General features: G+C 39.8%; 2 protein-coding genes and 2 long non-coding RNA genes across 5 annotated transcripts in view; 2 read left to right on the top strand and 2 right to left on the bottom strand.

The window, feature by feature from the left end:
• hpca (hippocalcin) overlaps window positions 1–18,098 on the top strand; it is a 60,823-nt gene extending 42,725 nt beyond the window's left edge. For both annotated transcript variants that reach the window (XM_015029474.1, XM_015029473.1), the window contains exons 2-5: window positions 5,895–6,068; window positions 9,603–9,884; window positions 15,404–15,509; window positions 17,272–18,098. In XM_015029474.1, coding sequence (XP_014884960.1) covers window positions 5,973–6,068; window positions 9,603–9,884; window positions 15,404–15,509; window positions 17,272–17,369 — 582 coding nt within the window. In that variant the 5' untranslated portion in view covers window positions 5,895–5,972 and the 3' untranslated portion in view covers window positions 17,370–18,098. The remainder of the gene's footprint in view (window positions 1–5,894; window positions 6,069–9,602; window positions 9,885–15,403; window positions 15,510–17,271) is intronic.
• LOC106945647 (uncharacterized) lies at window positions 11,931–13,450 on the top strand. Its single transcript, XR_001424606.1, has 2 exons — window positions 11,931–13,122; window positions 13,366–13,450. It is a non-coding gene; the product is annotated as an uncharacterized LOC106945647 (long non-coding RNA).
• An 871-nt stretch (window positions 18,099–18,969) lies between the features above and the next one.
• The window catches only part of LOC106945643 (uncharacterized), a 21,634-nt gene continuing 14,323 nt past the window's right edge, over window positions 18,970–26,280 (bottom strand). The window contains exon 4 of the long non-coding RNA XR_001424604.1: window positions 18,970–19,438. This is a non-coding gene — a long non-coding RNA (uncharacterized LOC106945643). The remainder of the gene's footprint in view (window positions 19,439–26,280) is intronic.
• The window catches only part of LOC106945642 (keratinocyte-associated protein 3-like), a 14,070-nt gene continuing 9,212 nt past the window's right edge, over window positions 21,423–26,280 (bottom strand). Inside the window, exons 5-6 of the mRNA XM_015029472.1 lie at window positions 23,576–23,725; window positions 21,423–23,472 (exon numbers count right to left, since the gene is read on the bottom strand). Of these exons, the coding sequence (XP_014884958.1) occupies window positions 22,999–23,472; window positions 23,576–23,725 (624 nt within the window). The 3' untranslated portion in view covers window positions 21,423–22,998. The remainder of the gene's footprint in view (window positions 23,473–23,575; window positions 23,726–26,280) is intronic.

Genomic DNA, 26,280 nt, shown 5'->3' with positions numbered 1-26,280 from the left:
TTTTACAAGTGTATGTACACTTTTGACCACAACTGTATTTCTTGACGTGAACAATTACTAACTCCAGTAATAGACTTTATAATTTAGCGTCATTAGTCTGAAATAAATATTTTAGACAGAGCCACGCTTATTTTCTTTGTATGCATAGATAAACCCCGAGGCAATTTTTTTAAAACTCGAAAATAATATAAAAATAAAATTACTTGATTTAAACAGTTCCTCAAATTAAATAAATTAACTTATCAAGCATAATTTTTTTTATTCAAAAGTTCACAGTGCTTGTTTTAGATGAGTACAAACAACAAGTTGGTGAGAAGCTATGTTCACTTGAAGTCTTTTATTAAAAAGAATGTTTTGTTTTACGATGAAGCTTTCTTTCTTCAATATATTACAACCTAAGCTGGAATGATGCTCCATAGCAGACTTTTTTTTCTTCAGTTTTTCATTAAAAACCTGATATTGGCCCAGCCACAGTCATCCACTTCTTCAACAATGGCAGTACCTCTCTCTTCACAGTTAGTCAATATGCTTAATGTTATTCTATTTCACAGCGCGGTCCAGAAAAATGACTTCAGCTGAATGTGGGAGGATTTCACTCAGCGGCCTGAATGACTTTCAATGAAACCTGCCTCAGTCCTCCTTAAGGAGCAGCTCATACAACTCCAGGAACTAAATTACTTTTCATGTCCACTGTCGGGCTTTAGGCATCTCTGGAGGTTTCCTGGGCAATAAAGTGGTTTCATCCAAAAATATAAAATGAAATCTAATTATAAAGTTGGTGAAAAAGTACCACGGCGACTTGAGGCGAAAGTCAAAAAGTAAACTGGTAAAGGTTTTTTGGTCAATGTATTAAGATTTACTATTACTTGTCATGTCAATTATCCTGAATCTCACCTTTAATTGGTAAAATGTAAAGCTAAGTAATTATGTATAATTATATAACCTTAATATTTTTCACATTTTCAATGGGGTTTCCCTATCTAGGCAAACAAATGGAGACAATTACAGAAAAAGGTACAGCCTGTAAACTTTCATTGGATTATGCGCTACTGTGATTCAAGAAAAGGTCAGTTTCTTCAATACATGAAAAATTTTTCAAAATTGAAGAAGACAAGTTCCAGTAGTGAGATCTAGTAGTGAGAGTTTTGCGTTACATGCCGCCTGTACTCCAACAAAGTCCGAAATGGTGCGCTCTTCCATTTTCCAGAAGTCTGGTGAAAACCATCGTCTTGTTCTACGTTTGCTTCGTACAGAGGGTCTGGAGCCTTTGCTAGTGAGAAACAATCGCTTGTCGGAGGCTTGGACTACACTGAAGTTTTATACAATGACATCTGGTTTTACCAAATCGCTAACGTTTGGCAGTGGCATATGTAGCACGACTGTTCGAATGAGGTGGATATTAATGAGAGGGGTCAGGACATTTTCGCCAGCTATAAAATGTCTTAAACATCCGTCTTGCTCCGACTTTAGCTGCTCAGTATTGGGAAGAATGGCTAACAGGGACTAACTGCGTTCACTTTCTCTGCATTCCTAAAACTACAACCCTTAAAATCTGAGGTTTCTGTGACGCAACAAAATGAGATCATTACAAATCATCTTAAGACCTTTTCCATCGTTAATGTTGCACATGCCTCATGTACTCAGAGTAGCGCCTTCCACACGTTTGCAGTGGCCCATGCACGGCTTGTGAAGAGATGTAAACAGAACTTTTTATGGCTTTTTCCTTGCCACTCTAGCATAAAAGCCAGACTTGTGGCCCACGACTGAAATGGTAAATGGACTGAGTTTATGTAGCTCTTTTCTGGTCGTACTGGCCACTCAAAGCACTTTACACGACTGCCACATTCATCCAGCTGCACTCACAAGCACAAACATATTTATATGCCGATTCCCAGATTGGGAATTAACGTATGAGGTCAAGTGCCTTGTCCATGAGCACATCGACATGTGACAGAAGAAAGCTGGACTCAAACCCACAACTTTTGGGTTGCAAGACTTTTAGAGTGTTTTTTTTTTTTTTTTTTTCTGCTTACTTTTATTCACTTTTTTAATAATTATTACATTGATTTAGCATAAATACTGCCACATATCTTCTGACTTTAATTGGCCATGAGTTCTGTGGTAGAAAATTGGACTATCACATAATATATGGAGTAGAATAGAATTTACTTTATTGATCCCTTAGGGGAAATGGCTTATTTGTTGAATAAGCTTGTTAAATATTAGCAAATACATACCACTGGAAATATAAAATGTATTTTAAAAAATAGGCATAAGATTAATATTATGATTTTATTAATCTGATGTCTATAATATATTACCTTATCATCTCAATGGTTCATATGACTTTTTTTTTTCTTGCAAGAAACTTGTTCATTTTGCACTTGCTATACTTGCTAGCTAGCTTAAGAAGCTTCATAAATTCGAAAGGCAGCCAATCAGAAAGATGAGCATGGGGACTAACATTTCAACAAGTTATTTTAAATACTTACAAGTTTGTTGTTGTGACATAAAAAATGTTGAAAAAATCAAAGGGAACAAATGCTGCAATTCCAGCTGATTACATTACCTACTGTTTTAGAACTGAAATGAAAACTTGCTACCATATTTGAAAAGCTGTGTCATGATGTTTAAAAATGTCCATAGTACACTGCAACTTTGCACCATTTCTCTCTGGTGGAAATTATTTACTCCCACCTTTACCGTCCTCACCCATTTCACAATCTTTTGTTCTCGCGTCGTCCATCCGTACGTCCGGTTTCTCCCCTCTTTTCTGTCTCTTTCTCCTTTTTTCACCTCTGAGCAAGAATAGTCAGCTGAGAGGTCGCCGACCTGCTTAGCAGCAGCTGTGGAAAGCCATGACAGATGTTCGCCGAGTCTGCGTTTGAGTCGACTTACAGCAGGACGGAACACCAACAACAGGGCACTCAGACGGGGAAAGATGGATTAATGTTTTATGCCGCAGGATGCTGCTGAGGGCGTGCTGTGATTGCCAGACTCGGAGCTTCCATAGGTCAGAGCTAGTTTAAGAAAGATTTAAAAAAAAAATAATAATAATAATAATAATATAAAAACAGGGAGGTAGTGGTGAGTCCATTGAAAAGGTTGCTGTGTTTGAACAGGATTTTGTTGTGTAGTTTTAGCTTGTGGACTTCTGGCAGTCTGCCCGTCACTTTACACTCTGTTTCTTTCTGGAAAATCTGTCTTTTGAGCTCCGTTAAATCTGTTACAGGGCTTTTGGAGAGCGAGTCTATTTAACGTGGGAAAAGGATGACATGGATAAGGGAGGCAAACAAAAGGAGATTTTAGGCGTAAAGGTTGAAGAAGTGTGTTGAATGAGCTAGCGGTTTGAGAAGGGGAAGTTCATGGTACCTGAACCGCAACTGAAGTGGGTGGATCTGTGGTTGCTTCGCCTTTTAAAGGAGCTCTTGCCAGGTGATTGGATCGAGGTGGAGCAGTGGTGCGTCCTGGTTGAGTGGGGCGAAGGCGTGGTGATAAGTGATAAAGACCTATAGGTTGAATTTACGCCTAGGGCTTCACAATATGAGAGACATAATCTGTGAAAAAAAATCAACTTCTTCTGCTTCCTTCCTGTGGTCCTGCTGCCATCTACAGAAATACACATCTTGTTCAGAAACAGCCAATCAGAGCCAGAAGGAGTGTTTGAGCAATGTCAATTGTGCTTATGTATGTGCTGCTAAATGTGCCTACGGTGGAGAAACAACTTACCATTAGAGGAAAATTGTTTCACATCTTTTTTAACCTTTTAAACATTTTTGTGACAGGATAACACTCTTGTCTGCTAGCAACGAAAACGTTGAATAGGTTAATAAAGTTACTTTGTGAATCAAGTCACCTGGTTTGTATTTAATCTTGTCACTAGCCACGTTTTTATTACAAATGTGCACAAAACTTTGTCAATTCCATGCTAATGCTGAAAAAACACAATCTTGCAATTGTGGCGCTTCCGTTAACTATGAAACGCAATTAAAATCACTCGTGAATAAGTTTGTTCACGCAATAAGCCATTAAGAAGCATGATGCTGCTACTTCCTGTTGTCTTCTTCTTCGTGGTTTGCACCAGTGGCAACTTTTGATTGTTGGTCATGTGACTCATGTGATGTGAAAAAAGTTTTTCCATTGTGGTTTTGTGAAATAAACCAATTTTGATACAGCAAAAAAAAAAAAAAAAAAAAAAACACCCCAATCTAGCCCCAAAACGTTCTGTCAAAAAACGGGAGTTAATTTTAAGTTGCCATGTTTCCGTTAAGCAAATTTATTTCTGAAAATGTTAAATTATCCAATTATATCGACAAAGGAAAGGCAGTTACTCATGTGTTTGACTTAATTGCCCTCGCCCATTCTACCAGTTGGAGAGCAGCAGGCTGTAAATTGACATTATGTTGTATTCATCTGTAGGTTCCACCAGTGATTAGATTAGACCAAAATCTCTTGAGTATTGTTTCTAACACCTACTTATTGTTTCCAAGCCGTTAAGAACTAATGCAGTTATAGGGTTGGTTCCAGCAGTTGGTGACAGTTCTGCCTGCAACAGCCGAGAAACGGGCTCCTGGCAGTCCTGGCAGTGCACCTGCCTTTAACTGTAATGCCTCCGGGATGAGCCATTTAATATGAGTCTAATTTTATTAGTCGAGCGAAGAGGCGAGGGACGTGTGGGTTTTGTTTCTTTGCGCGCATGAAGCGCTCGCCAGGCATCAGTAAACACTGTTACCGCCCACGCTGGAGCCCCTATGTGTTACGCATGCTCTTTGACTCTTCTTCCAACATCCAGGGACCCTGAACAGTCTGGAGGAGTCTGGAATCCAATCATTTCCCTTGGTTCAAATGTGTGGAGGAAAATCAGAGCAGACTCTTTTTTACTACAATATATCCCCTATCTCTCCGTCCGTCCATCCATCCATCTCCACTCTGGTTTTCGCTCCTCATTTGAGTCCTGTCCTCTGTTAGCAAATGTGCAGTAAACTCACAGAGAATTTATAGTATTTGCACCATTTTCTCAAGTAGATGACATTTCTAAACATTCTCACAACGAAAAGTGTAAAAGGTTTACATTTTAAAAAAAAACACTTTCTGTTCTGACTCTTTTTCACAGATTCAACCAAATCAAGTTGATTTGGGTTTGTAAGACATCCCTCATTGCACTCTGATTAAAATAAACCCAGAACTGCATTTGCAATGAAATACATCTGATATTTTCGCTCCGTCATCATGAGAGAAAAAAAACAACAACAAAAAACAAAAAAGACATTATCTTTAGCGGTGTCGTTGCATAATTAAATCACTGAAATCGCATTTTGTCCGACAGGTTGTGCTGAGATAAGGATTAAGAGACGTGAACACAGCAGCGCTCGCGGCAGACAGCTGATTTCCCAAACTCAGCTGGCCGGATAAACCCTGTCCAAATGTGATCAGCGGGCTTGTGCCTGACGTCAGTGGCTGCGGGATTATTTAATGTTTTGTGCCGGCCAGGCAGAGCTTCAACACTTGCTGACTTGCATAATATTGTGTGTCATGGGGGATTGGGACATTTTCCTGTAACAAGGCTCGCTTTGATTTCATTACAGTAGAAAGAATGGCATTGTTTGATTCGTGACTGTGCTTTAATGGAGCATAAATACATATTTTCTGCTGTCCTTAATCTGCAAGAGTCTATTTTTAACCCTCCTGTGATCTCAAGTCATGGGGTTCATTTGATCCCACTAGGGGTAGCAGTGACCCCACATACCCATTAGCCCCTGCCACAGTGTTAAGTTCGTGAGAGGGTTAAAACCATCTCCCACTGTGCTTGTTTACTAATTTATTACACAAATCTTTTCGTCTGTTCCTCGTGTTTGCGACTCCTGACCTCCTGTTTCCCTACTTCTGCCCAGCAGGTGTGGAACACGGCCTGGCTTCTGCGACAAGACAGCGTTGTCGTCAAGTGAAAGAACAACAAAAACTGTCCCGTTGCCATGGGGAAACAGAACAGCAAGCTGCGGCCCGAGATGCTGCAGGACCTCCGGGAGAACACGGAGTTCTCCGACCACGAGCTGCAGGAGTGGTACAAGGTACGCATGGCCATGACACTGGGTCACCAGCAGGTAGCTGCTGCAGCTTTGGTTTCGTTTTCTTCTTGGCCTGCTCTGTATTTAGATTATTTCCTCTTTTTTTTTTATCGATCATGGCCAGTTTTCATGTCCCTGCTAAAGAAAAGCATCACCCACCATATGATGATGAAGATGCCACCACCATGTCTACCATCTAAACTGAGGTAGACATGTACAAGCCTCCCATTTTGTACATGAAAGAGAGTTTAAGATCATGGTGGAGATGTATTGTACGCCCTGTACTAATGATGGTATCATGGGTGTCATTATAGAGCGAGTGCACTTTGTATGTAAGCTTTAAGTCAGAGTAGTTGTCTGGGGTTCAATTCCCAACCTTGGGACCTTTGCTGCTTGTCTCCTCCCCTTCTGCCTCTGAGCATTTCCTGTTTGATTATTGTCAAGAAAGGCCACTAGTGCCGCAATATCTTAAAATAATAGTAATTGCAAAGATCCTCGCAATGAAATTAGGGATTAAAGTGATGCTTGAAGTATAATCGTCATCTTGGATACTTGAAACTCTTTTTCACTAAATGTTTGAGTCTAGCTTTGTTGTATTTTGAATTTCTGCAGAGGGAAACAGTTTATCTAAATGGATTTACCTTTTTGTTCTTACAGGCAAATGTCCTACTATCACCTTTACCTTCTTTTATAGCACTATTCAAGCAAAGCTGTGTTTTTGATGATGGCTCTTTAGATTCTGGTTTCTTTAGCAAACAGGAGTTCCACACACAGTTTAAAACATGAGCTATTATCAGCGTTACGGTGATACAAGAAGACCTGCCAGTGTTTATGAACGCAGGCCCAAAATGCTGCTTATAGATTTAGCTTAAAATAGTGATTGTGAGTGCAGCTTCAAGCAGTGCTCTGACCTACATTTACCATGTGCCTGGATAAGAGACTGCTGAAGTTAGTCCAGCTTTAAAGCTCTAAAGATGATTGTTTTTTTTTATTTATATATATATATATATATATATATATATATATATATATATATATAAAAAGTACAGAAACTGAACGGACCTGGTAACCCATTATATATGGTTGAAGAGGCAGTGAGTATTCTACAGGGAGTGTGTCTGGATGGCCTTGCTTTTTCTGAAGAGCCATGTTTCATCAGCGATCTGGCGGCAGCCTTGACTTATTTGTCTCTGTCAGTGGCAGAGCAGCATCCTCTAGATTTACCCTTGGAATAATCAAGTCCAAGTCTAGCCAGGTTGATTGCATCAGTTATCTCCTTTTATCCACACATTGTTGTGTTCTGTGTTTTCTGTGTAGTTATTTTTGAGGTTTTCGGTGTCTAGCCCTGTCCCTGTCCTGTCTTCCCTGTTGATTGCTTCCCAGGTGTGTCTCATTTCCTGATTACCCTCCCTGCGTATTTAGGTCCACCTGTTGTCTTTGTCTCTTGTCGGGTCCTCGTCTAATGTTGTCCATTATAGTTCTCTGTGCCAGTCTGTTCAGTCGTGGACCTTTTTGCCTTCCGTTCTTCCCTGTGCTGCCTGTATGTTTGGATTTTTGTTTTTGTGGATTTTTCATTAAAGCCATCATTTTTTTTTATCTCTACCTGGGTCATCAGCGTTCGTTCTCACCACTATCACCGCCACCTCATGACACACATTAGGTTTCCTTTCAAACATTATTTCAGAGTCTTATGATATAATATACAAAATATATCAACATTTGTATATAATTAAATGGACATCATCGTCAGGTTAAAGCAAAGTAAAAATCAGTTTAACATCCTTATAAGCCCCTTCTCCAGTGTCAAGACTCAGTCTAGCCAGGTCGGTTTAAGCCACGTTGGCTAAAACCATTCAGATATATCTTACCATTTGGGCATGAACATGGGCAGGTACATGGGTGGGAACGTGAGCGCACAGGATTTGTGGTCCGATGATGGCGGCCAGTATTTGTTTGCTGCATCTTGCCCATTCCAGTTGATGCTGTTTCGACTCTTCCATCGCAATTAATGAAAAGGGTTTGGGCCTTAAGGTTTGTCTGTGGAATTACCGGGTTTTAGCTCCCCTTATCACTAACTGCTACTGTCTCATTGCAGATTGAATATGGTACTTGAGCTGTTGTTGTTCGAGGAGTTTGCAATTATCGCCTTCATTCATCAATTGACCCTTCGCCAGTTAATGAATGCAGTCTGTTCCCAATCAAATCGATCAGATGCAATACCCGGCTTGTACAAGCCCAACAATTCGGAAAGGAACCGTGCAGGATCCGCAAATGGAGATGAATCTGGCAGAGGCTGACTGGTGAAGAACTGGTTAAAGAGACACCTGTAGAGAAGGGGCTATAGACACCTGCAGGATCATTAGATTGGTTTGTCTGTTTTGTATTGTGGAATGAGGGCATAGTGGAGTAGTCATTAGTGTCGATAGGTTGGTAATGGTGACCTTGAGTAAAACTAACTTGCTCCTATGGTATCATAGTGCTGGTTTTAATAGTTTTCAGGTAACAGCTAATCAGAGTATTTCTACCATGTGAGCTCTAGAAGGTCCAGAGGTAAAAGCAGCCATGTGGCTTATTTCTTGGAGGTTTCTTCAAACATTTAGTGGTCTGCTTTCAGAGTGAACTTGTCAGACCAAGGAATGTTGGCAGGTGTTTTGAAATTCTTGTAGACCTCTTGAAATCCCTTACAAGACTCATGAGCTGCTGCAATCATCTTTCTGCAGCTCTTTGGGTTTGAGTCCCGGCTTGTTGACCTTTACCACGTCTTCCCTCTCTGTCACAACCCACTTTCCTGCCTGAGCACTACCTTAATAAATAAATAAATAAAACCCTTGCTACTAAATACCACTGTGTCAAAAGATGTTACAAAGACCAGCTTTTTTCACATGACTGCTTATTCAACAGGATGTTGAGGAACTCTGACTTTTCTGAAAAAGTGTCCAGGTCGTATTCTTTTGGAGGGGAAGCTCACGGGGCTGTAAATCAGAGCCTGTGGCCGGAAAGCCCGGGCAAACACCGGTGTTCTTTTACGACCCCGAAAATTTCCCAGACACGGGGTAATAAAAAAGATGGATTAACTCCACTGCCACAGGAACTCTGAGCCTTCACGCAAAATAATTTCTCTTATGATGTCCAGAACCTAATTCCTGGCTTCAAAATTGAGACGGGTTTGTCACCTCTTTGGTTCTACCTTCAAGGTCTGTTAAAAGAACATCTCGAACAAAGCCTATGAGTGATGGGACTTTTACTTCCCTTTGCTTCCACAGCACAATAAGGCTTTATTAAATGTGTCTATATCTTTGAACAAAGATATAGCTTTTGCCCTCAGCTATATAAGACCAAGCTCCCTTCCAACAGATCTACTGCAGTCCGTTCACATTTCATAAAACTTTTACTGCTAAAAGACTACTTACACCAAAGAGCATTTTTGAGTTCTTGCTTAAACTTAGAATATTAGCCGTTAGTCTATCCATCCAGTGGAATATCTGTTAAAAGTACTGAACTTAAAGTTAAAATAAAGTGTTACTCTCTTTATTCCAGGGTTTCTTGAAGGATTGCCCCAGTGGAACATTGAATGTGGAGGAGTTCAAAAAGATCTATGCCAATTTCTTTCCCTACGGAGATGCCTCCAAGTTTGCCGAGCACGTCTTCCGGACTTTCGACACCAACGGCGATGGGACGATAGACTTCCGGGAGTTCATTATCGCCTTGAGCGTCACGTCACGGGGGAAGCTGGAGCAAAAGCTGAAATGGGCTTTCAGTATGTACGACCTGGATGGAAACGGATACATCAGCCGTGAGGAGATGCTGGAGATTGTTCAGGTGAGTAAAGTTTTGCAGTAGGAGAGATTCATGGTTCATGCACTCAGCTGTGGACTATCCCAGTTGTGCCACCAGAAAGTTTCAAGGGACATCTTTTCCTGAGTCATTATCAGACTTAAATAATTACTTTTTTTTTTTTTACTTTTCTACATTTAGTGTCCACTTTTGGTAAATAATATGAGCTTCCAAGCAAAGACTGCAATATCTGCGATCCTGACCACAAACACAGATTATTTTTATAGATATTGTATTGTTTTTTCAAAATGCATATTTTGAGAAAACAAAATATGCAGTTGAAAGCAAATATTTTACAAAAAGACAAGATTTTCTCTATGTGGATTTAAAAACTTTTTTTTCCTGTTTTAGGTCAGATTACCAATTTTTTTCTATCTGTCAGAATAATAACCAAGAGTTTTTTTCAAACATACTTCCGACTTTTTTTTATTATTGTTCGCTAAAGAAAGGAGGCTTTCATCATTCTAAAACTATCCCGCATACAAGTTTTGCCTCCCTGTAGCCCCGCCCCTGTGTCTCGCACCCCGCCCAGCTGAAAGAAACGTGTCGCAGGCTATGACGCAAATATTCGATGACAGAAATATTGTAATTTAATATTTATTCTACACATTATAGCACTGGAAAACGTTAAGAATGATTGTGTCATGTTTGTCCTCCTACAGAAACTATATTAAAATAAAAATTATATTTCCCACCCCCATCTTTTTCCAATTTCAAACATTTGTGAAAAAGCTCCAGAGAGCCACCAGGGCAGCGCTAAAGAGCCGCATGCGGCTCTAGAGCCGCGGGTTGCCGACCCCTGGGATGGACGGATGGATGGAGTTTATTGTTCCAATCTGACAGAATTAGAACCACAGAAGAACCACAACTTCTGTAAAAGTTGCAGACATTTAAATTAAATATCTTAGTTTCTCTCGTCTTACTTGACTCTTAGTTTTCATGTTGAAATAGAAAGTCATGAAGCGAATCAGAACAGCGGAGAGGACTTTACAGAATGTCGCCAGTGAAAGTCCATGAGTAGGAGGAACAAAACAAGACCAGCAGAGGGCGGTGTTGTCACATAGAACAGAATGGAATGGGTCAAACACGTCACAGGGTCCGAGCTGCGTCACGTATTCCCTCATGACGTAATTATTATAAGACTTAAAAGTATGTTTTAGGCATTTATAGCGGGCTGCACAGTGGCGCAGTTGGTAGAGCTGTCGTCTTGCAGCAAGAAGGTTGTGGGTTCAATTCCCAGCCCAGACCTTTCTGCATGGAGTTTGCATGTTCTCCCTGTGCATGCGTGGGTTTTCTCCGGGTACTCCGGCTTCCTCCCACAGTCCAAAAACATGACTGTCAGGTTAACTGGGATCCCTCTAAATTCTCCCTAGGTGTGAATGTGTGTGCATGGTTGTTTGTCCTGTCTGTCTCTATGTTCCCCCTGTGACACGCTGGCGACCTGTCCAGGGCGTAAACCCGCTCGCTCCCGAAATGTTAACTGGAGAACAATTCGGGGTAATGTTTCGTCCGAAACGTTACCCCCCTGTGGGGGCACCCCACAGGGGGACCAGGGTAAAAATGGATGAATGTGAATGAATGAATGTTTTTACCTCACATTCAAAAAATAACATTTTTCAAATAAAAACATGATTGTTTTTCATACTGTAAACTCCATTTCTGAATCTGATTGGTCCACTGTTACTTGCTCCACAATTATTCGCTGAAGTTATTCTTTAAATAAAATAAAATACATTTCTATAGGATACATAAAGCATTTTTCAGTTTGGCTATATGGACATGTGATCAGGCATGGATTGAAAGACATTTCTCTCAAAAGAATTGGGCTGTCTGGTGGTGGTGATTCTTGGGAATCAAATTTTCATCAAAGACTGGCTTTATTTATTATAAATTTAATTATTGATAAAGTTAAGAATTCTGTAGTAGAATAGACACCAATTCCAGTATCTCTGGAATCATAAGTCAAACAGACAGGAGAAACTCTTCACACAACAAGAAATAATCACCAACACTCATTTCAAGTCTGACATGTAAACAAAATGACTCAACTTTACAGCCCAGTTATCCCGTAAATAACCTGTTTCTATGACGACCAACATGCATCTTGCTCGAGACTTAATGACCACTACCAGTTCAGATTGATCTCAGAAAAAAAAGTTTGGTCATAGCAGATGTAATTTGAAAGAGGCCCAAGGTGTAGGAGTTGAAGAGCACAAAATGAAAGGATAGAATTTTTACATGATAAATTGCGGCATTTGCTTTTTAAACTCTGTAACTTGGATCAAAACCCTTTAAACACTTAAATGCAGGTCATTGGGTCCACGGGGACACCGGTGTCCTCCTGATAGTTAAAGGCTTAAACCTTTTGGGTCTCCTTCCACTAGCTTCTCATAATAGTTTGCTGGAATTATAGCATACTCCTCCAGACGTAGTTGGTGAAATCGAGTCATGTTTCCAGGTAACATTGCTCTCACAAACACCTTTTCAGTTCTGCTAGCACATGAGATTTGACATCTGGGCTTGGTGATGCCCTCTCCAAAACATTGGCTTGATTGCTATTAATCCAGTCTCTCAATAATTTCACACTATGCTTTCAGGTATTGCTCATTTTGTACCCAAGTTTTTACTGCCAGTCTGAAATCCGAAGTCAGACGATTTTACTAACAGGCTGAAGTCTTGAGATCTTGCTTCAATATTTCCATGATACTTGCACCAGTCTCTCCTGCAGCTAAACACTAACGATGCTGCCAGCCCCATTCTTCACAGTTGGGGTGGTAGTCTTAGTTTTGCAAATCTTTGCATTAAATCCCTTTTTCTAACTGGTAGCTGCAGCTTTAATTCTTAGTTATTCATTACAAAGAAGAAACAGAGTGCTTGTTACAGAAACATTCAGGTAGACCATGAAGCACCATGGTTCCCCAGTGATATGCATTGAGAAAATGCGTTGAGGATCACTGCTGTGTGTTGTGTGTAAGTCTGTGTGGCTGTTTTATGGTTCTCTTGGATTAGCAAGTTAAATTTAACCAGCGTTTATCCCCGAGTGTGCAGAATAGCGGGATTATCCCTGAGCTCATAGAGGTTATATTATATAGAGAGGAGAGAAGAGGGGCCATTGTGTAATTGTGTGCCAGCAGAAGAAGAAAATGCTTCCATAAACCTGTTTGGCTGCTCATTAGCAGACTAACTTTACACATGCTGACCTGTCACAGTGTGGTCAACTAAAGTATCCACGGAAATATAAACTAAACAATATTAAAGGAACTTTATTTTTCTTTCAAGACTCTTTTCTACACACAAGACAAGCAGTATTGTTAAGAACATGACTGGACACTTTGATTCTTGTTTGCTGTTTGTTACTTGACAACATCAATCAGAACCAGATTGAGGGAAAGTCATTTCTGACTAGTCTGTCATGAGTCGTGGCAAGAATAAACCCCTGGTATAATCCCAAATTGTGAGACAGCAGGGAATTTATTAGGATAATTATCAATCACATTTTGGGAGCAGACCTGGCATGATTAATTAGTATTGTAGTCAAGACTACGAAACCCGAGAACAAGTGAAAGTCAAGACCAGAGTGTATCGAGACAGCAACCTAAAAGCAAGACCGTTAGGGGCTGAGACCAAGTCGAAACCAAGACTCACATTACACAACTCAATAAAATATGAAACATGATCAAAATTCTTCTCAAATTCATCCGAAAGATCCACATTCCCATATAAACACCTAGATATTAAACACTCAGAGCCAAAATAGCCGTAGCCACCTCGGTGTGTAGCTTTAACTTTGGGAGCTGGGCACAGCTAACATTAGCTAATGTCTTTGTAACTCAAAGTTATGCTTCATGTGGCCAGTCTCATCGTTGTTTATCATGAGAAAAAAATAAACTTAAGACCAAGTTGCCACCACATTCGTTGTCTCTTCATTCTCTCAAAGTTAATACTGCATTTGCTCACGACCCTCGATATGCTATTAGGTGACGTTAGCTTGCGCACCAAGCGTAACAGAGAGAAAAGCTTGTGTGTGTCTGTGTGAGTTTTGATCAAAATGATTGTAGGGTTGTATGTGTTTGTGAGATTTTTGATCAGTGCGTTTGTTTGGAGCCACCTAGTGGTGTGATTGGTGACTGCATGCAACGGGTCCGTCAGGCAGTCTCGCGGCTTCCCCCACCAGAATTCTGGAGGTAGGTGCGAGAGAGGCAGCTCTTCAATTCTTTTTTTTACTTACGGTCATATTTTTCTAGTTCAACAATTAACGAAGTACTGTAAGAATATTTAACATCTACAAATATAACTTGTAAAGTTTTTCTCCTGGTTGGGCTGGAAAAATGTGACCCTATGAGTGGGAGCTGCGCCGGTTGGTGTTCGTGGCTGACCACTCGGTCACGACGCTAACCGTGTCTTTTATTTTTCAGCCTGTCGGACCACTTGCCTGCAGTCAAAGCCACATTGTGAAGAGTTTTTTATTCTGTACTGTACTAGGTGACCGACAACTAAACAAGAAGAGTTACACAAGCTAGGTGGCAAACAGCTGACAAGAAACGAAAACTAGTTCCATAAAACATTAAGAATATGCTCAAGTAAAGAATTTTGTCAGATTACTAATATTAGCTAGCTAGCTTTGCTAACATTTACACATAACTTACCTTTCTTTGTGCTTCGTTCCTAAGTTATGATAAAACACTGCAGAATTTCTTCTCGATGTTGTTTCACAAATATATTCTCTATAATTTACGTAGCTGAATTGTATTATACTGTAGATGTGACGGACATCTTCTCCCAGACAAATCATCGCTCACTCTCTTTCAAGCAAAAGCGGGAGAGAAAAGCACCGAGCGCATTGAAGGCTGTGGTTGTAACATCGCACGGTGTATTTATCAAAGTGCGGCGAATGCTGGGAAACAACATTCTAGGCGCGGCAACATCTTTCACTTTTTCATTTTTCTCTTTGGAAATCTCGTACTTAAAGATGGGGTTGCTTCCTCTCTGATATCTCTGCGAGACGTGATCTACGGTCGGTTTCACGCCCCCACCCTCCCGGAGGTGGAGAATTAATGGCGACGTAAACTGATTCTAAATCCTTCTGCGAACCGGGCTTATACTCTGGGCTTTCATGCTTCCGTACAGAGGTTAATTTAATGCCAACGAGGGACGGGAAGGCGCTGGTATCGGTCAACAGATAAAGATGTATCAGATCAATACTCTAAAGCTCTGCTGGTCAACCCCCCCGCCTCCCTCAGTCTTTTCACGTACGCCTCATGCTTGCACATGTGATTCATGTAATCCTCCCGGTATGATGGCACAAGCTTTCTCCTGATTGTTGCCGAGGCCCCGGGAGTTACAAATGTTGTTGCAAGTGTGTAGCAGTCAGAGGAGGTTTATTAGCACCCAGAGATCCGCAGTGACCCTGTTTTTCATCTCTGCTGTGCCTCGGCTAAGTCTCCGTAATGGCTCCCTGCTGGCTCAAATTCACTCTGTTTTCGCCTCTCCTTCTCCACTTTCAGGCCATCTACAAGATGGTGTCATCCGTGATGAAGATGCCAGAGGATGAGTCCACGCCAGAGAAGAGGACGGATAAGATCTTCAGACAAATGGACCTCAATAATGACGGTGGGGGGGGGGGGGGGGGGGGGGGATGAATGATGAGGAGTGAGGGAGTTTTTCTTTTTTTTTTTTCATTTGGTTTGTGAAATTAGCTCATTTTATTTAGAAAAAGAGCTTGTACAGCGGCTAGAGTTTAGATGTTGGTCCAATAATAAGCTAATTATTAGACTAGATAAAAGCACAACAAATTAGGAGGAAAAGGTGAAAAACATTATTTTTGTTATTCAGCTTTTTATCAAAAAAGACTAGTTTATTTCAAAGAAGGGAAAACCCATGTCAAACAAAAACAGAAGAATTTATTATGGCCAAATGTTTCTTTTACATTCTTCTGTTTTCAACAGTGGATAACGGGGTACTAGGGTTATTGTAGATAGAGAAAAGGAGTAAATTACCGCCCACAAAATCTGACATATTTTATAAAAAACTTAGAAATGTCTGAGTTTGAAAAGTCACAATTTTGCTGGAAAAAACTTGGACATTTCCAAACCAGAAATTAACATTTAGAAATTTTCACATTTTCTTGTCAAATATTTCTGAGATTAATCTCAAAGTTTCAGATTTTCTTTCTAGCAAATTTTTGACTTTCCAAACTCAGAAATGTAAACTTTTTTTTTTTTTTTCTAGAAAAATTGTTTTTCCATCTGTAATGGCTCTAATATAAAGTCGTATGAAAGAGCTGCGTTCACAAACGCAAATAAAATATTTAAGCAATTAAAACTCTGGGTTCAAAGGTGAGAGGATTTTATTATTATTATTATTTTTAATTGCTAAACAATTTCTTTGTTTAGTAATTATTTTCTGTCTTTGATTCAATTCAAACTCTGTTTCATAGATAAGGACAATGAAGCTTTCTGTTTGAATAATTTAGTAAAATCAAATTCCACTGAAATCTAACTAAACACATTTAAACGACTGAGTCAGTGAGTTTCTCTAATTAAACGTTATGTGAATATTGAACTTAGCTAGGATTTTCTTTATAAGTTAATGATTTGACCTTACATGACCCTGGCACTCTGCAGCTCTCTCAAGTCTTTCTGGGAGTGAATGCTTGCTGCAAAATTAGAGAAGTTTCTTCTGCTTTTTTACAAAATAGTTGCTGTACTGTAGGCGGATAAAATGTCAATCCTCTGCTGATTTTGTAAGTTTCCTCACTTCTGAAGCAATGAGCAGTGTCTAATTTCCATGGTAGTTTCAATATATTATAACTAAAAAAAATATCTTGCTTTATTTGGCTCATGATTAGCACTCAGTCTAGGCCTTCTCCCATTCACTTGGATTCCTCCATTAGAGGTCAGCCAGTCAGCAAACACAAGGAGACGTTGTGAACAAATTGTAGTCCGTCTGCAGGTTTTGGCAAAGGCAGCGGAAGCCGTTCGGTCCGTTTTGGCCACGCTTCCTGTTAGCTTCTCAGCGTTAAACTGACGCCTTACATATGTCATGGACAAACGTTAGCGACTGGGTAACATTCAAACCTCAGCGGAGAGCGCGCCTCCTGGAAGCAATCGCTTCTCAGTAGCTAAGAACCCAGACCCTCTTAACGAAGTGAAGCATGCAGACCGTATGCTTCATAAGGGGCTGGTTTTTACTTGACTAATGATTTCCAGTCAGGATCTCAGATGTAAAATAAGCACAAGTACAGCAGTTCCAACACAATAGTGACTCATTCAAATTGTTTTTTTCTTTTTAGGTCCCTTTTATTGTAAATTATACATAATAACAGTGTCAAGATCCTGGAAAATAATGTCTTTTTGTTTCTCTTCTGTTGCAGGCAAGTTGTCCTTGGAGGAGTTTATCAAAGGTGCCAAAAGCGACCCCTCCATTGTCCGGCTACTCCAGTGCGACCCCAGCTCCGCCTCCCAGTTCTAAAGCCCCTCCCCCACATCCTGCTGCGAGCTTGTTTTTACCCTCCACGCCGCCCTCTTCTCTGTTTCTGTTGCTATTCAGAGCGTCCCTGAAATCAATGCATGACGATTCACATCTCTCATATCTGTTTAGTTTTTGTCCAGCAGAGAGGCTGAGGAGAGAGTAGGAATTTTATTTTACTTTTGTATTTTTTAAGGGGTTTGGGCGGAGGGGGGTAAATGAAGGGACATGCTTACACACATAACGGTGTCGGGGTCCAGCAGGGGCCCACCGGAGTTCCCGACTGTCTGCATCCGGATCAGGATGAGAACGGAGACGAGAGGCTCTGGAGTTCACCTCCGACGCGCGTGTATATTGTCATGTACATAACTGTATGTCTCTGTGTATCATAAGATGGATTCAGTTTGTCTTCACTCACTGTGTGGCACATACTACGAAAGGCAGTATTATGTAGCTTCCTGTTCCGATCTCAGTGGGAGTTGTTGGGACTTTATCGCTGTATGATCTTTCGCTGTGAAAAAGAAGGCCTAAGATCCCTTTTGATTTTTTTTTTGTGAATATCAACTGGTCTTTTTTTTTTATTACTATTTTACTTCCCCCCCTTCATTTGTACATAACGTTTTCCTTTTTTCATGTGATTTTATTTTATTTATTCATTTTTACTCTAAATGTGCTTTTACTTTGATATATTGTTTGAGATGACTGTATTCCAGTTTACAACGGCTGAGAGAGTGAACGGCGTGCAATTCTTTTTTTTTTATGGATTTTGGTCAAAATGAAGGATATTAATTCCCAGTGAAATAAGAGGATCTCATGATGCATCCGATCAACAGCACCAGTAGCACATATCGTTGTTTTACCGCCATGTATTTACAGAGTACAGCTGTGCTTTCAATCTGAATGCGTGTGTGTGTGCATGTGTGAATTCTGACTGTGTGCTAGAAGCTAACTTTTACAGTATTACCTTGTTGTGTTGTTTTCTTATTAATACAGTATCTTGCAAGAAAGAAAATATTCGCATCCCTTTGAAGCTTTTCACATTTTCTCATGTTACAACCAAAAAAAAAAAACTGTCATGAATTTATTGGTGTTTTACATGATGCACCGATCCATAATTTGGAGATCGAAAAAAATAAGATTAATACTTATGTATAAGGTAAAAACTTAAGTGTTTTTTGGGGCTTCTCTAATCTTGCTGGCTAGATTTCACCAACACCTCCAAAGTTACTTCTCTTGATCGACGCTCTTCTTTTGACCGTCAGTTTAGGTGGTAGAAAAATGACAGTCTGGTACTCGAGTTGAGAGGAGAACATTTGTTCCATTTTCAGCTGGTTCCATTTGCTTTGATACTGCACTGTCAAAGGAACCAAACGCTTTGGAAAACCTGTTCACCTCCTCGCCTGTGGTGGCGCTGCACCAAGAACCACTGGCGGAAACGCACAAAAACTACAGGTGAGCGATGCTGCATTTTTCTAGCATTGTCAAGCTTATGACTGTAAGAAAATTTTTGTAGTTTTTCCTGTGAATTATTTTTCTTAAAAGCTAGGGCAGGATTTGGGTAAGTTTTTTTTTTTACTAAAGAAATGGCACAAAAAAAATTGTCATTTGGGAGCAAATTGAAACAAAATCTGTTTTAAGGTACAGTTGAGAAACTACAATACAAAATTTTAAAATTTCAAGTGGGGATGTTAAACTACAGCAGCTGCCACCCTAGTATCGATGTGATACAAGTATCAATATTAGTATTTTGAATAAATTCCCCCACTTAAAATTCTCTGTGCAACTTTAGAGAGCGTAAACAAAAATGGGGTAGCGTCTGATTTAAGTGGTTGTAAAATTTAACTTTGGTTGTTGGTAAAAGACCAGAGGCCATTTCTCCTGCTAGCGTTCGACTCTTGCGTTTGCTTGGGCTGCATTTACCCAGAATGCCATGTGTTATAATCTGCTTCCTGCTTTTGTAGCGGTCTCTGGCTTGCTTGTCGTTCACAAATCCATTCGAACTGCACCAGAGTTCGCTTCAACCAAATCGATATCTAGGTTTTTAGACAGAGCATAGTTCGATTGCCCATTGCCTATACAGGCAAACGACGTGGAGTTTGACTAAAACAGACAACACGGTGGTGATGATGGAAGGAAATTGTTGGCGTCCTACGGTTTTCTTCCACCGTAGGAAAATCCCAATAAAGTGTATCGCAGTTTGTGGTTGTAATGTGTCAAAATCTTAAAAAAAAATAAATAAAAGTTCATGAGGTACGAACAATTTTGCAAGTTACTGTAAGTATGTTAGAATTCTTTAATATTGAGCAGTAAACTTAAGATAGTTGTAACCTGTTACTATAATGCATGATCCCACAAGCAAGACACGGGCAACTTTCACAACCACAGTTTACGCAGGGCGATACATTTTTGGAGCTCTGCAGCTCTCTCAAAAATGAGTATTCCTCTGAGCTGTGGAGCAGCCCCCACTTCCCTCCGCTCCCTCCATCCAATCTGTTTTTTTCCCTCTGACAGACAGAGAATTCACTAAGGGCTTGTTCATCACTCTTATGCTGAACGCTTTTCCGAGCGCCCAGATTGGTCTGCTTGCAGAGCAGTCGCACGAAAAGGCTCGTTTCAGGAGGAAAAAGGATGCCGTACGCTTGTTCTCGCCTGGGGATTTCAAGGGTGATTCAGTTTTCATTGGTACTTTGAAGTCCATGTTTAGGGCACCTAATTGACAGCAAGAAAAAACACCTCAAAATGTGGGTTGTTAAAAGTTTTAACAAGACATCGGTGCCAGAACCACTCCTAAACGTCTCACAGTGCATCCAGATTACTGTTGCCCTCTCAATGCAAAGAATGTATTTCACTCTGTCAAATCAATTTATCTTTAATGTTTTAGTTTTATCCGATACCCAATTGATCGCCACCGCGTCCAACTACTCTGACGTGGATCTAAAAAAAGTCAGCTTGTACCAAATGTTTTGAACAGGAACTGCCTATCCAGCATCATCTCTGCTTCGGGGATCCTTAAGTATCACTGCCTTCTGCTGGTAGGATAAGAAACAACAGTCAGAATTTCCTGACCCACTACGGTTTATTCCTTTTTTGTTGTGTTTCTATTATCACTGCCTCTTATAACGAACTGGTATCTTGTCTTGAAGAAAACAAAAATAAGCCCCTCCTCCTCTTTTATCCTTCTCCTATTCCTGCACTACTTTTCTGTTGCATGAAAACCTCGCACGAGGATGCAATGTTTGTTCTGTTGAACCTGACATTAAAAAGATATAAAAATATACCCCGTGTGTTTCGAAGCAGCATGTGTCGACCGCGTCTTCACTTCCGCACCGAAGAACTTCGTCGTCATCCCACGTTTCAAAAATTAAAAGGGCTTTATTAAGACACACCAGACAGGATTGAATGTAGCAACTTGCCCGCTTTTTTTTTTACCCGTTTGGAGTCTAACCAGTCGTACCTGTCAGGTCACTGGCACACTGAAAAAAAACACTATTCACATGTAAACATATGCAAGCTGTACCTGAATACAAAAAGATTTATTTAAATAAGAAATACACAAACACTTTCCGTATTGCCTGTAACAGAATTAAATTTTCAACGTAAAAACATTCAGTTACTTGAATCTCATGTAGTCAGTGAAAAACAAACTTTCCCAGGGTTTAAAGGTTGAATGAACTCACAGATTAGGAATGTAGCGCTTCAGTACTTGTTTGTAAACTCAAATGTTGGAAGGGTTGGCGGGAATAACTCATAATTTTGGGGATGAGGATATTGGTGAGAAAATAAAAACTGTTCACATTACACTCAATGAGGCAGTAAAACAACAGGTGAGTTAGCCAAACAGGAGAACACAACTAATTTAAACATTTATGTTCATGACAACAGTCGTAAAATTCTAGAAAGCACTCAAATGTTCATAAGTATCCAGTCAAGCTAAACCAAGTTGAGTCCAGCTCTGCTATCATATGTCAAGTATCAAAAAGTAATAAACACAATATGTCACTAGATAATGCTTTTGTGGCAACAACAAGAAAAAAAAAAAAGAAAAAAACTTATAACTTTGCTGGTTGTAACACATGTACACACTTCACATGAGTTACAACAAAGTTATTTTACTCAAGGTGACAAGAACAAAAACAAAATTCTTTCTGGTAAAGACATTGACAAGAAATCAAGTACATAACTTGGTAATTCCTCTCATGTCCCTCCCACAGTACGACTTGTCAACAGAGTATCCACTCTCACTTCTCACATCACCACACAGTAATTGTTGGACAGTTCTTGAAGCTCTGGGTGAACAAACAAGTTTGTGTTTTTGTGGAGCGTTGTAAAGAACTTTCTTGCTAACCATGCTAACAACTAAACCTAGCACAGAGTGTTTATTATCTCATAAAGCGTTTTTTCACTTAACTGCAGCAAACCATTCACTTAGTTTGTTTACCATGGACACAGAGTAAGACTTTTGCCCTTTAAATTTGTGTTGAGATTGACATTTGTAATAATACATAGCTCTACTTATTGGAAATCTAGTCTGTGGAAACTTAGCAAAACATGATTAAGTTAGCCATTTATGCTTTGGGTTACATAACACTATCAATAAGTGTGCTTTAATGTCTTGCTGGGACAGTTTTTGTTTTGGTCTGTACATGTTCTGTCTGGACAGAAAATGTGTTCCATCTCCCCCAGGCTACAATAACAAAATGACATTCTGTTCTTGAAGACACGGTTTGGGTATTCTTGCAATTTGTCCTTGACATACAATGTGGTCTAAACTTGATTTTTGTGTCGTCTCCAAGCACTATCGTGGGATTGCTCAGAAATCTGAAGTGGGTTACAACACAACACTGACACGTGGCAATGGGAGGGACCTTTGGAAAATTCCCCAAAAGTTTTCCACTTGAGTTCTTATGAAGTATTAAATGTCCTCATCAGACAGGACCACCATAAGGAAAATAACTAAATACTCTGTTTTTGTGGCGTATGTGCAGGCCTTACCTGACTGGCTTTTGGTGCATCAAGTCAAGCTAAGCATAGTTGAGTCCAGCTCAGCCATCATTTGTTAGCAGCATTTGTTTAAAAAAAAAAATTAAAAAAATAAAAACCATGAAAAACATCTAAAAAGATTTCCATGATGAAAACAAAAATATTGCTGGTTCTGGTCTTCTTTCGAGAAAGAACCATCTTGCTAGCAGCTAAAGTTAGCATAGAGGCTATGCCATCTCTGAAAGTACTCTGGCACATTTGGCTAATCTTATTTTTCAGCAAGGCGTTTAATCTTTCAGTTCATAGCTGAAAATAAAACATGTCGTCAAGCCCTTTCATGGATACTGGCACGTTCTCAGTTTAAAGTATTAAGTGCAGTTTTCTCTAATATAATCCAACCATTACAAATAGAAAGATGAGCAATAACACACTCCGGATGCTGCATCTTGTACAAACTTCCTGTCCTTCCCAAACATCCTGAAAATTCCCTATGAAAATAAAAAATGTCTCCATTCAATAAGGATATGGCTTTTGAAAGCCAATTTTTTCCAGACACACAGAGGGAGTTCTGTCTGTGTGATGCTGGACACTTGATTGCTACTACAGCAACAAGTAAAGTGTACTTAAAGACAATTTGGCCTCACAAACACAACTATATCCAAACACTGGACCTGTCGGACGTACCCCTCCTCAGGTTGTGGTGCTCCCTCTGCCCTCTTTGTTGACTCCAGCTCCTCATTTCTTGGCCTTCTACGTCCGACCAGTCTCGGTGAAATTCCCGAAGAGGCTGCCTCTCTGAGGTGGGAAGACTCTGATTGTGGGAAGGAAGGGGCCTGTGAGGAGAGTGGCGCTCCAGTCTTGGAGGCGCAGTGGGATGCCTTGATGGTTTGTGGTTGCTTCTTGGGGGGTCTTTATGATGCCTGGTTGGTTTACTGTGGTCTCTCAGAGGGTTGGTGTAGAATTGTGAACGTTCCTCATGGCATCTTGGTTGTTCTGTGTGACGTCTAGGTGACGTATTACGGACTCTGGGAGGCTCGGTGTAGACTCGTGAAGTGTCATGTTGCCTTCTTGGGGGCTCGGTGTGGTGAGGTTGAGAAGTTTCCTTCGCCAACTTTGCCACATTGATCTAAACAAACAAATGGTAGGACAGTAATTTTCAATACTGCCAACAGAAGGGTGACATTACCTTTGATGTTCACATATTTAAACGAGTATGGCTAAAGACTTACGGGTCTGGTATAGGTTTTTTTATGTCTCCTGCTTTTGGGGCAACCAGGCAGTCCCAAGAAGGAAGCACAGGCAGCAAGACATCGAGCAGAAAACACCATCTGAATGCTGCACGATACAATCAGACCAACCCAGAGGATAATAGTGGTACTCTGGGGAGAAAATGGAAACACATTAGTTGGAAAAACACAATCTGGACCAAATCTAAGGCAAGAACGGGCAAAGCTGTCCGACATAAATGAGGATGCTGCTTGGATAATGGCGTGAAACAATGTTATCATATTATTCAGAGCTGGATGCCGAGGGGAATAAAGAGCTTAGAAAGGCAAGTATGCATTGTGAATAAAAAATGCGCCAGACAATGCATCTTCATAAAAGCAAAGGGAGGGAATTGAAAGCGTAAAAAGCAGCCTTTTATCGTTAGGCTTGCTTTGTAAACGATAAAAAACATAAGAAGTTTATATCTGTGAGTCTGGAGGGTTTTATGAAAATCCATAATGAAATATACAGGAGTTGGAGAAAAACCTTACATGACTATCACATCTACCCCACGGCAAACTGTGTGAATGAGAAACAAAAAGCCCAACACACACTTTCTGAGACAGAATAGGCCCTCTGGAAGACATATAGAGGATCCCTTGGTAATGGATGGCAACAATCTGCAGACTCAGCAGACAACGGGAAAGGTTAGTCACCTTTAAGGCGGCTTACGTCACATTTTATACAGAGATATAAGAGAAAGAATCAATTAACATAGCACAAATAAGGCATCATTTCAGGAAAGTCTTAGTTTTATGTTGAAATACAAAGATGTAAAGGCTATCATAGATCTGAGCTGTTACTACATGAGAAGCCTCTATATTACCAAACTGTAATCCCAACTACTGGAGGCTTCCCACTTCATTTTGATTTAAGATTACCAATACAACGCACCTTATCTGAATTTCATTAGCAAGTTGGAAAGCTTGCCAGTTGTGATTTGCACATTTCCGTCACTAGGTTAAACTAGAGTTAGAAACGCAAACCAATAAAGTGTTTTTCCACTAATTGTGCATGGCACTCATTTAATGAGATCATTAATGAGATCTAATGAGACCTCTAACGAGGCCATCCTGGTTTTTTGAGGTCAAGGTTTGTGAGAACCTATAGAAAGGAGGAGTCGGTTGGTTTGGTTTGGACGTGGAAGTCAGAGCAAACCGAATGTACCGGATGCAGCTAACCTATATTAGCATAGGTATTGTTTGCTTTTAAGAAAATAATAATAATAATAAAATAAAATTAAGCTAGTTTAATAAAATACAGATTTTGGAGGTGGAAATATTTTCTAAAGCTCACTGGACTTTTAAGAAAAAAAAGCAAAAATAATACTTTATTTGTGGCAGGGGTTTTTGTACAACCCTGCTTAACAATGTACATTTATTTTCTGTAAACACAGGATGTATGACGAGTCTGTATAGTTTAGCCAAACAAAAAGCCTCGGCACATGTCTCGTAGTGTTTTTAATACTTTGTTGACTTAGTGTGCCATTAATCCTCTTAAGTTTTAATTAAAATGCCATGTCAGCAAACAAATGGCGTGTCCCATTAGTCTCACAGGAACAGGCTTGGAATTGGGAATGATGCCACACCCATGATGAGAGAATTAATAGTTACAGGGATTTCCTCTTCGCTTTGGTGCCAACTAGAGGCAGCAACACGAGCCAAACCCTCTATTGTATTGTTCACAGTAAAGAAACATGTTGCCAACACCAATTTGAACCACACTGTTTGTGCAGACGGTTTAATGAGATATAAACCGTCATAGGTGATGACTATTTCAGCTTTTATTGTGTTTTAGTGACAGTGTGGCCATTTTGAATATTGGGCTGGAAGGTGCTTAGTGACCTCAGAATTTAGTACAAAAAAAAGACCAAAGGTGTTAATGTGTTATGGACTATATGCACCATATATGCAGAAATTATGTTAGACATACTAGTGGCTATAGTGTCAACCCTAAACCTTAATTTTTCCTGCCAGAACTTAATCTTTTAACTATGAATGCACAATGTATCTTCAACAACATTACATCGGTTGATATTAGTCATTTTTAACATATTGATTTTGGACCAATGACAAAAATCAAGGCAATAGTAACATTTATTTCCATCTTGTTGCTATTTATTTCTGGAAGACGTTGGTAATGTAATATTGGTTTGGTCATGTGACAATGATAGTGATGCAGCAAAGGATTGTGGAGAATTTAAGTGAAGCAAAGAAGCAGTGGTGAAGTTAGCGGTGTGGCTGTTTTCTTCAAAATGTCTAGAGGTAGTGAAATATATATCTTGATATCGGTAAGTATTGATTATTGGACAGTATTTTCATATTGGTGCATTCCGACTTTAACCATACAAATAGTGACTGATCCAGGTATATGTGGTAGTGACCTTCAATATTCAATTGTCTTAAATTTGAATATTAGTGATATAGTCCAAATACCGTTCAAACCAAAAATGCAGTGAATTGATCAATGCTCGTATGTTCTGAAAAAAAGTGTGTGAAAAATCTGAAACATAAATCTGACGTAAAGCAAGAATTTTAAACATTTAAAAAGAAAAGACAAGCAACACCGAGTATCACAATCAACTATTAAAAATCATGTATCTCACCACTAAATACCAAACATCAGGTACACAAAAGAATGCAAAGGAAATGTAATAACCATTACAGAA

This window comes from Poecilia latipinna, unplaced genomic scaffold, assembly GCF_001443285.1.
Source record: "Poecilia latipinna isolate Pla-1442-1.1 unplaced genomic scaffold, P_latipinna-1.0 Scaffold154, whole genome shotgun sequence".
Taxonomy (NCBI): Eukaryota; Metazoa; Chordata; class Actinopteri; order Cyprinodontiformes; family Poeciliidae; genus Poecilia; species Poecilia latipinna.
Note: the sequence above shows the minus strand (reverse complement) of the source record. Positions and strands in the feature narration are given on the sequence as shown.